At 34.6% G+C, this 11450-nt stretch overlaps 1 protein-coding gene across 4 annotated transcripts in view; it reads left to right on the forward strand.

Annotated features, from left to right (window-relative positions):
- Positions 1-10355, forward strand: part of TAFA2 (TAFA chemokine like family member 2) — a 182954-nt gene extending 172599 nt beyond the window's left edge. For 2 of the 4 annotated variants that reach the window (XR_013182420.1, XR_008534124.2), the window contains 2 exons: positions 1456-1703; positions 8166-10355. Coding sequence is in view for 1 of the 4 variants with exons in the window: in XM_054631529.2 (XP_054487504.1) it covers positions 8166-8177 (12 nt within the window). In the remaining 3 variants the exon portion in view is untranslated. The remainder of the gene's footprint in view (positions 1-1455; positions 1704-8165) is intronic. The other 2 variants (XR_013182421.1, XM_054631529.2) reach the window with 1 other exon arrangement.
- Positions 10356-11450: the final 1095 nt, after the last annotated feature.

The following is an 11450-nucleotide window of genomic DNA, read 5'->3' on the forward strand; positions in this document are numbered from 1 at the left end:
TATTTAGAATGTAAACACAGGAAAATTCTTGTTATAGGTTTTCCTTTCCAATAAAAAACAAGTGTAGCCTTTTCCATAGGTACATGAAGTCAGATAAAGCCAAAGACAGAAGGACTCTGTTCCCATCTCTTCATTAACACTTCCTGACAGGGTAGCACAACTCTTTCTTATGGTTCAGTTTCCTCATATGTTGAAAGGAAAGAGGTTCTTTTTCTCTCCCAGTTGGGATGATTAGGCAGGATAAGTGGTGTAGAAGAGAAAAAAATTACTGTTTTGTAATTAATTGTCTTGCAGTCTTTTATGCCGCCATGCTGCAGTCCCACTATGGAGTTGTGAGCACCATAAAAACCTCAAGAGGATAATCCTTGTCTGAATTGCTGCAGTTATTATCTGTTACAGAAAGTAAAATAAGGTTTTTGTTTAAGTCTTCTTTTAATTTAAAATTGTTGTCTGTAAATGAAACATTAAAATAATTCTACCACAAACTCTGTTCTCCACCGAGTTACAGAAACATTGAGAAAATTAGGGTATGTTCAATACAGAGGCATAACCTTTTGGAAGACAGTAATAATGAGTATATAGGAAGGACTAATGAATTGGATTTAGCCTTGATGTAACTCATATATCTTCATCAACGATTCACTATCATAATTATCCCAGTGAGATGTACCAATTTATTTTATTTTGTAAACTATCCAGTTCAAGGGACTATGAACACAGGACCATATTAATTGATTTCATAGTATTCAAATATGTAGAGATTTTATTTAAGCAAGAAATTTTTGAAATTTTGAGTTTAATCTTGTATATTGTCAATGATCTGCAGCATGATATTTAAGTTAAAAGGGTTAAGAAAATAAAAGAAGAAAACTTCAAGAAATTTTGGTGATCTGTTGAGATGCTGTGTATCACATCAGAAGCAATTATTATTGGCAGGTTCAAAATCTATCTCAAATATCTAGAAAAGAACTATCTGTCTGAATTGAATATTGTCTTTTGAAATGTGTCCTCTGTTATTTTATAGTGTTTCCTGTAACCTTCTAATTTTTTTTTTTTTTGCTTTAAACATATATGAGGAGAACACACTCAAATCTTTCATTTTGAAGGAATTGTCTTCTGACTTCATGACTCCTTTCTGTACCACAGGTCTATGTATGAACTTATTCTCAAAGAACTTTTTAATTACTGTTTTGTCATACTTAAATTTTGCTGATTACTTTCAGAAGTGAGTGTAATCTATCAGTTTCTGTTGCTTTTTGGTTTGAATTTGAGTATGTTTGGGTATTTTAAAGACCATGCACTTTTCCTAAGAGAATTTTCTCTGATTCTGAAATGTTTTAACCTGTCATTTTTTATTTATCCTTGTAAGTTAAAAAAATATTCCAACTATCCCCGTTTTGTTTTCTGTAACTAATTTCATAACAGTGTAGTACTTGACATGTGTTTGTTTCTTAGGCAAACGTGTAAAACTCCTCAAGTCCGAATGGAGAAGTAGAGAAAGGAGGTTTCTGCTGTGCCTGATGACAATTTTTGTTTTTTCCACACACAAAAAATATTCTGGCTCCACGATGGAGCACTAGTTGTGATGAATCCTAGTCTTGGTCGGATTCTAAGGAAGGGCCAGAACGTTCGTTGAGGAATAAAGAGTCAAACCACTCCAGAAAATGTGTTCCAGCCCCGGTTTATTACTCACAGAGCAGCAGGTGTGTACAAATACAGGTTTACACAGTATTAACAGGAATTGTTGTGCCTTACTCCTCATTGCAGTTGCTTAGTTTGCTGTGGACATTGAAGATTTGTGGCTCATTTGGGCAGAGTTTCTGGAGGGTGGTTGGAGAGATTCTGACTGTGCTACTAAGCAAGCAGCCTCAGAGCGTTACTTAGATGCTTCTGGGAGCCCTAAAATATCTTCACACTCTTGACTTTCAGAGATAGATCCAGTTGGTAAGCTTAGTTACTCCATGGGAAAACAGCAGATGCTCTAGAGAACAGCGCTTGGAAGAGAAGTCCATCTTAATACATCCAGTCTGGTGTGGCACCTGTAGTTGAAAGCTCAGTATCACATACTGAATTACTTAAATTTCATAAAAAACCCCTAAGAATTGGGTATTTCCATTTCATTCCTAAGACAGGCTAGAAGCTGTTTACCTATCTTAAAACTGTGTTAAGGCTGAAGACCTTTATCATTTACAGGAACGTAAGCCATGCTCTGAGGTATTTTTCCATTACCTACTTTACTAGTCCTACCTTTCAGACTATTTGAAGTAAGTGGAAAGATCATTTTACATGGGAAAGGTTTCTAAAGACTTTTAAAAATTTTTAACACTGACCGTCTAGATCTTCACTTTCCAACCAAAAATTTCCAGCTGAAATCCTTAAGAGCAGTGGGAAATAAAGGAGTACAGCTGTATTTCAAATGGCATTGCATGAAATGAGTTTTCAGAATGTTTGTCTCTATAATGGAAGTCCTAAGCACAGGAACTATCAAAAGTGAGTTTTGATTAGTCACTATGCAATAAAAATATGAAAGAATTATAAGGTTTTAGAGTTTCATGGTTATCAAAGGGACCCTTTTGAGTCATGTCCTGGGAAATACTCTTTTTAATTATTAAAATGAGCTACTCATAGCTCCTGAAGGACAAGCGTGAGGATCTAGAATTCTAAATCTCTTAACAGGCTTGGGAACATGTTTAGATTAATACTTTTCATACTGCACTGCCTAAAATAAAACTAAGGGAAAAATTTGAAGCTCTTGAGTCCTTAAATAAAAAGTTAGGTAGGATCAAAATTTTATAAACAGGAATGAAACATTTGATGACTTAAAAAAGTGTCTTCCAATACATAACCTTCTCTGAAGGTAAGTGAATCTGTGTAGTTATCATTAAATATCTGTTTTCCAGACTGCTCAAAAAGTAACTCAAATTTTGCCTTTTGTCATTAGCCCAGTCAAAGGGCTGTCTGTAATACTAAAATAAGGACCTGTGTCCTCATTAATGGTTTTCTCTTGCAGTTCTCTTGAAATGTGCTTGAGTCACCTTCATTTCTCAGGCTTTTGAAATGGTTCCTCCTCCCTCCAGAAACTCAGTTATCTAGCAATAAAGACCCAAATCCACATCTACCTACTGTAAGGGGTCTATACATATATGAGCCCTATTCCAGAAAGGTCCTTAACATCTTTTTGTCCACTTTCCCCAATTCATTGGAACATAAATGACATGATTATCCATCTGTGAGGAAATTGTGAACCTGTCCTTTGTTAACATTTGCAAACTACTTAGGATTATCACTGGTACAAGATAGCAGTACTAGAACAGAAGCATTTTCCAAGCCTACAAGTTGAACTGTTTCAGTGAATGAACAGGCACGAGTGGCAATGCAAGCTGTCCTTTGCTTTCGCAAGCGATGTATGAATGATAGCGCATGGCAAACACACTGCATGGACTTTAAAGTTCCAGGAAATAGTGTGCTTCCATCTGTTCAAAAGATCCATTTCCAACCTCAACCTCATTCTCAGAGGGCATGAGTAGAGAAAATGCACTGGCAGATGTTTGTTTCTGGTTATATGGGCCCAGTTTCTACACTGTAGTATTGATATTAAGTTCTTGCTACCACAACAAAATTATTTATGTTTTAGAAAAGAACAAGACTGATGTAGCCCTCCTGAGTTCATTCCTTTTTAGAAATGATTTGCTAAAGAATCACTTTGTTCATAATTTTATTAAATTTTTTGTGGTGTATTGCATACTGTTTAAGAAAGGATACTGCAATAATGACACAAAATGGATAGGAATATACTGCATGCAAACAAGTGCTGTTTTGGTATGGGATCTCTGTCTTTTCTCCAGCACTTGGAGGACAATTCATGTTAGGCATTTCTTCAAGACATTACTTATGGCTTTTGTCATTCCCTGTATTTAGCATATCTCATGTTGGTTATTAAATAAATTTGTGAGACCCCTTTTATTTTTGCTTGAAATCCCCATACCATTTTTGTTTCCCAGAGGCTTTTAATAGTTTAGAGAAAAATGGAAGGGGTGCCAAGTCAACTTTGTCTCATGAAATTACGCTTAGCTCAGGGTGAGCTATTAATTGCTTTCACAAAAAAAAAAAAATTTCTTTCTGTGTCTGACGTATCTCAAGAAAAAAAAGAAAAAGACAGCCTGAGTATGCTTAGATGACATGACCTATGATCACACACAATCTTATATAGTCAATGGAACAGTTCTAATTTAAAAGAAAAAAATCCTCTCTTAATACTTTCTGTTTCTTTGGAGAAAACCCAGAACAGAGGGTCCATCCATTCCATGTGGAATCATCTGTCAAGGCAAGAAACATTGGCTTAAATATTTTACCTTTTCATCATTTGCATTGATACATAGCCCTGTCTTCCCTCCAACTCTCCTCACACACTAAAGTCACTTTACTGTGCATGATGGAAAAGAGAGAGAATTAAATTGCAAGGGGAGATATAAAAAGGCAAGTTGCTACCTTTCAAGTGCTTGACTTTGCAAACTTTAGAGTCAATTTTCAGTATGGATCCTATGTATGGCTTATGATAAACACAGAAAAAAATTCAAAAAGCTGCCAGTCAAAAAATAGTAATGTACAAGTTGTGTTATGAAATTTTCCAGCACACACTTAATTTCAATATACCATATATTGTTATCTGTTTTATTCTAACATTATTATATAATAATTAATTATGTGCCTAATTTTGGATGCAGAAGCTATTTGTAGCTAGCTAATGATTTGTGATATATTTGTTTCTGTCAAGAAACAGAAGAATTTTACTATACCTAATTGGGGTTCTGTAACTTTGATGCTTAGCTGCTTGACTTTAGGGAGAAGTGCTTTACTATTCAGGGAATATTCTCTCAGCCATTCTTTACATTCTACAGTCTTGATGTTTCTTCCTTTCTCTTCTAAGGCAGAAGAAAGTCCTGAGTGAAAGTATGAGACTTAGTTTTTATTGAAAATCTATTCTAATGAAATAAACACTATTATCTGCTGTATTCATCCAGTGTGTGGATTTCACAAATGAGGATATTTTTCACCCATTGTGGTTGTCCAGAAAAATCTCTTGAGGCTGGTAGCTTTTCTAATGTGATGTCATGAGATCTTTTAATCTCTGATCCATTCTGCATTATCCTGGCAAAAAGATTTTACCCAAAGACTCAGTTTGTTCTGAACATTTAGTAAGCAGAATAATGTGGAAATCTTCAGGTAAATTTAATTATATGTTGTGTTAAAATAAAACAAGTGAGTCCACATACAATTACAGCCAATTTACAGCAGCCACTCACTAATTTAAATTAAAAAGTCTGGAACTGCAGAGTAATTATGCTTTAATTGCATATTTAGGACAAGAAAATGAAGAGAATCTAATGTGGTGTATTTACGATATAACAACAACGTGAGAAAATTTATTATTATAAAGGGAGTAATTGCATTCCAAGAATGAACAAATTAATTCAAATCAACACATAGGATGCTAAAGGTTTCATGTACTTTTAAAATTTCTATTGTTAATTTTCCATACATATTAATTATTAACTGAAAACTTGATTTGCACACTTCAGGGTGTTACTGTTCTCTAAGGATTTTAAAGATCAGACATGTATTGTTATTGGTCCCTCTTTTCCTATGAAGGTCTTTGGCACAATATCTTAATACCTTACTTCCCAGAAACTTGAATCAAATAGCATTTACTATATCCAAAATTAAGCATTTCTGGGATTACCATCACTAGGTATTAGCTAAAATTTCATTGCTTCTTTATGAAACTGCCTTTAATATCCAAGAGGTTTATTCATATCCCTGATATGTATGGTGTATGGATATATAACTTCCATTAATGTTGATGTGCAATCTATGCTTGAGCACAAGAAGTACTAACATCATACATAGAGGCAAATGTGGACCACTAATATATTTATATTAGTGTGTGTGTGTAGGTGAGTGACATGACATAGAGCAGAAATCTGAATGGTATCTGCTCTTTTTCTTTCTTATTTTTATCACCTATCTAATTTATGTGTCAGTGTATGTTACTCTCATGGGGATATTTTCACCACAGGGTTGTAGTGCTAGGTGGGGGGGGGGGGGGTAGATAGGCCTGCAGATTATGATTTTGCTGACTTTTCTGTGATTAAAAGCACATTTGCACTTCAAAACAGCCATGTAACTGAGCAGTCATGTGTGTGCAAAAATACCATTTTTGTTATCTGAAGTTTATCACCTTAGCCCATGCATAGATCTGTGTGTAATAGAAATAATACATCACAGGATAGTTGAGATTGGAATGCAACTCTGAAAGTGCCACCCCCTGGCTCAAGTAGAGACATCTAAAGCCTGTAAGGGCAAGACAGCTTTTGAATATCTTCAGTAATGGAGCCCACAATCTCCCTGGGCAAAATGTGCTAGTACTCAGCCACCCTCACAGTAAAAACTTTTTTCTGAGAGGAAGCTCTCTGTGTTGGCTTGTTCTCAGTTTCTTGTCCTGCTGCTGGGCACCACTTTCTGGCTCCATTTTCTTGCCCCCCTTTCTTCACACATTTGTACACATTGATGCGTTTCCCCCTGAGCCTTCTCTTTTTCAAGTTGAAGAGTTCCAGTGCTCTCAGCCTTTCCTCATATGAGATGCTCCTGTGTCTTATTTGCCTTAGTGGCTATTTACTGGATACACAGATAGGTAGAGATAGATATAGATATAGAGATATGTATCACAAATGAAGCCAGTAAAATTCCACCTGCGGATAGTATCAGAAGATGTGTATTTTACATTGTGTAGCTCAGTGGCACCTGGTTCTATGAGCAGAATTCCAGCTTGCTACAATAAAGCAAAAAAATAAATACAATAAGATGGTGCATCAACCTTTTGAGCTTTGGTGCAGGGCACAGAAATATGTTGCCTGACTGTTAAATTAATTCTTTATTATTTTTTCAGGCAATCTTCCATTTTAGAGGGGATCACATGAGGCTATTTCCAACAGCAAGACCAAAGCAAAATAAAAGCAGTGTAATAAATAAGCCTGTGTATCATAAAAATCACGAAGCACAATTTTATTATTGCCTCAAGTGCAGTTCCTAGAAACAACTCTGTGGAGAAGGCAAACTGAAGTAATGAACTCCTTGAACAGTCTGTTTAATATTCTGTTTGTTGTACGGTTATGCTCTGCAGAGCTGACAAGAGCTGTATGCAAACAGTTTTGCTGAGGGCAAAAGAATGTTTCATCATTAAGGAGCATGACCCTTCTCTCTGTGATCAAAATGAAAAGCGTATGTCCCTTGATGTCATAAAGTGTTGTGACCATTCCAATGAGTTGTTCCTCAAGCCTTGGAATGTTTCCCCCGACACAGTTTTATATTAAAAGATTACGTGATTAATCGTATCCACTGACACAGCAGAAATATTCCTCAAAGTTATGTTTCTTTGATATGACAAATTTTTTCTTTTAAAGTTTAAAATCCAAATCAGTTAGAGGGAAAGTCCAATTATTGTGAAATGCTTTGTCCCCACTCTTTATATGTGGTCCTTCTATTTCCTTCTTGTTTCATGTTCGGCTGGGTGAAACCACTCTAAATTAAATCCTCTGTAATTTTTTACTTTGTGAATAACAGGATCTCTATCTCTACTTAATTTCTGCATGATTTTTTCCTGTTTCTCCACTAGGTGATTATATACATTAAGCCTTTAAAAGGACATTGCCTTTTCCAACCTAAATGATTTTCTGATGTTATGATTGCTTTGTAAAAATGCATGCAAAGAATGGAAGAATACAGCTCCAGTATCAGTCACTGTATACTCAATAGCAAACATTTAAAAAGCATAGTTACATACAGAATTTTTAACAACAACAAAAAAAGAATCACAGAAAACATAAATGCCAACATGTGGGTTGGCAATTCATGGTTTTATTATATTTTAAAGCATGGTCACAGTTCAATTTTTCCTTGTTGAATCCTATTTTCACTAAACACTGAAAAACACAATTTAGTTGGGGAGCAATGCCATTTAATATAATTGGGTTTTATTCCCTTATTTAAAAACAATAGAAAGAGGTTTTCTGGACAGAGATCTTGCACTACAGTCTAATTTCCCAGTACTTCAGAAACAGATTCACTATGCCCAATTTCTGATTTTCTCATTTTCTTTTTCTTTACAGGTAACCCGATAGCTAAAGACAACTCAAGCCAGTCTCAAGGCTGATAACATTAAATACAACACATAGGAATTTCATTCATCGAGGCAATCCTTGAAGTGAAATTTTATACTGCTGGGGTGTATCCTTCAGAATCAATTGTTTCAATGAGAACCTGGCTTGCAATCAGCAACAGCCTTGAGATCAAAACTACTGGAAAGTTATTTTGAACTTCTGTGTCACAAATATTTCAACTGATTGAACTGTGTACACTTGTAGAATTACACTTACTGAGGAATTTGCAGCTGTAATCATGAACTAATATTCTAAAGGTGCAGAAAAGCAGCAAACTTTTGGGTTCTCCATTGCAGAACAGTGGCTTTTCATCTTGAAGACAAACTCTGAAATGTATTGAATCCTTCACTCTGAAATGATCCTTGGTCCGCTGTTCAGATTGCTGGTGGGACTGCACACTGCTTTAATTAAATTTCTGTTGCAGAAATTGTCCTCAAGCATGGCGCAGTTTTAGACATTTTTATTTGTGTTCTAATCTTGCAGCTCTCAAAGGTACATATTTCAACATCTTGAAGTTGCTTTGTTATAGGAATGGAATTATATATCCATTGTTAATAATTATTGTTGACAAGTAATATTTATCTGAATACATCAGTCATATTAGAATGTATAGTCAGGTTGACATGTTTCCCTAAGGCTAACCAACTACTGCAGCTTAACAGTTAAAGAAAGTAGTGGTCAAAACTCAATTACCACTTCCATCATAAGGCATTTTATATCTTTAATATATGCATTTCGATTTAGTTTGAAGGAAATGGGTGTTCCCAATATGTACTTTACTTTCCTAACCTTTAATTCATTTAAATTGATGGTAAGAAGTCAATTACACTATTTCATCCCTTTTTTACAAAGACAGGCAGGGATGTAAATGAGTTTTGCAGTTATGATATTGGATGGTAATCATTCAGAATTTTTGTCTTTTTATTAAAAAATAAAATCTCTTGCTTGAACCTAAATACTGATGGATGCTTATGTAGATGTCTGCTCAGGCTGTTTGACATAAAAGAAAAAAGTCCTAGTGCTCTCCCAGTTTTACACTTCATGGGTATTTTGCTTGCATACAGTCATCCAATTCAGATCTGTTTTGTTAGAAATTATTGAACTTTGAAATGTGTTGTTACATGAAAAAAAAAATCCTCAATATTTGAAGGCCTTAAGCATCTTTGAGCTTTTTTCTAAGTTATTACAGAATGTATAATTTTATACTCCATTTAATGTATATTGGACTATCTGTAATGTTGATACAAAAGAAATTTGGCAATTCCTTTTAGTGACACTGCATAACACACTGACTAGAGGGAGTTCTGACTGTATGCTTTGGTGACTTGAAATGAAAGCCACACACACCTAATGGTAGTCAAAAATACATAGAAGTAAGCTTGTTTATGTCTGTGGTTATCAAACACAGCAAAGAACCCCCAAAAAATAGAAAAAAACCCAAATAAAAAGAAAATAAAAGGAAAAAAAAGGAATAGAAGGAAATGGTTTAATCATTACAAGGCATTGACATGGCTAGTTTAGTTATATATTAAGTTCTGTGATGGATGAACACCCTGGTGAGCTCTGCCTGTCACTGTAGCCCCTGCTGTTCCAAAACCATTTCATTACCTCTGCTGTATTATTGCACAGGAGAGCTTAAATACAATAAATGACTGTTGGGAATAAAACTGAGAAGTATATTCTATCATTTTGCTGGGAAATAATAAGAAATATGTTGATAGAAAAAGATCTTATTTTCTGATTAAAATTTAATTAGAATAAACCGATTGTAGCAGAAACTAAGTCTCTTGGTATTTTAGGATGGATTAGTATTATATGGATTTGTGCTAAGAGGTTCAGGATGGAAGGAACATCTTAAAGAGGTTGTCTGGGACAGTGCAAAGTGTAAATGTGCTGTTTTGTAAAATCTAAATATGACCTCTATTTGGTCGAAAATCTACATCATGCTACTCAATACTTGTTTTCTTTGTTTCCTTGTTCTTAAACAGCGCTGAAAATACTGTATTATATACAAGTGTAACACATGCATACCAATAAATGAAAATAAATGGATTTTCAAATATACTGAATAGATTCTCTGCAGTAGATTAATGTTGTGACTATTCATAGCAAGTGAATAAAATTGTAATATAAAATAGAGTTCCCTGTATGGATGTGTGCATTGGAGATCTGTTTACTCACGGAACAAAATAATTTTTTGGTGAATAAGAATCTCAAAGGTTTTATTAACTTTATATTTCCTACCACTTTGAAATGTCTTTTTTTTTGAAAGGAACTGATACCTATGGGAAATTCTGGTGGGTGTACTGTTGTTTTCAGTTCAGATTGAATAAATTTTTTTTTCTTCACAAAATATGAATCCTGAAAAATTATCATTTAGATGATTTAAGTAGCACCAAGACATGGTAGACAATCCTGAAAAAGTAATATTTCAGGTTAATTTGTGGAACTGTTTAAAAGAAAAGAAAAAAGAAAGCCAGTTACTCAGATCTGCTTGTGCACCTAGCTTGTGCAAGCTAGGAGCCACAGTTCAGGTGTCCATAGTGCAGGTTTAATGCTCCTTTAAAAATGGAGTACAGGTGACAGGCTCAGCTATGTGCATTCATGTAAGAATATTAATTGCTTCAATTAATAATTTATTCATTTATATAATGTTTTCTAGATTGTTTCATCTGATTGCAAAAATGATCAGGCATTAGGATCAGATCCATGTTACTCTTTGAATTAAGTAATCATCAAGAATGCTGAACTGCAGAATATGAAGTTCTGCAGTTCCAAGGGGCAGTGCATTGAGAGAGGAAGAAAAATCACTGCTTTGTGATACCTCTCACAGTTAGATGTATTGGATCAGTTCAGCAAAGCACAAAAGGAAGTCCTGATATGAATCTTAATGAAAAAAAAATCATATCGGATCAAATCTAAAATAAGGCTTAAAAAACATTCAAGTCTAGATCTTGGTTGTATGTGGTTTATTGGTCATAAAAAATGTTAACCTTTTGAAACAGCACTGCTGCAGATAACACTGTTACTACCTATAAATACACCTATTGTGCTATATATTTTCAATTCCTGTATTTATCCTGTATCTTTTAGATCTTGGCTCCTTCAGCTCTGCCTAAAAATGTTACTGGTGTAGCATTTCAGTACTTCACCAAACAAATGCAGTTCTGTTTTGTTAAGAGTCTATATGCTTTAGGAGTGCATCAAATGCATTTATTTTGAAAGTAAATAATC

This window comes from Agelaius phoeniceus, chromosome 5, assembly GCF_051311805.1.
Source record: "Agelaius phoeniceus isolate bAgePho1 chromosome 5, bAgePho1.hap1, whole genome shotgun sequence".
Lineage (NCBI taxonomy): Eukaryota > Metazoa > Chordata > Aves > Passeriformes > Icteridae > Agelaius > Agelaius phoeniceus.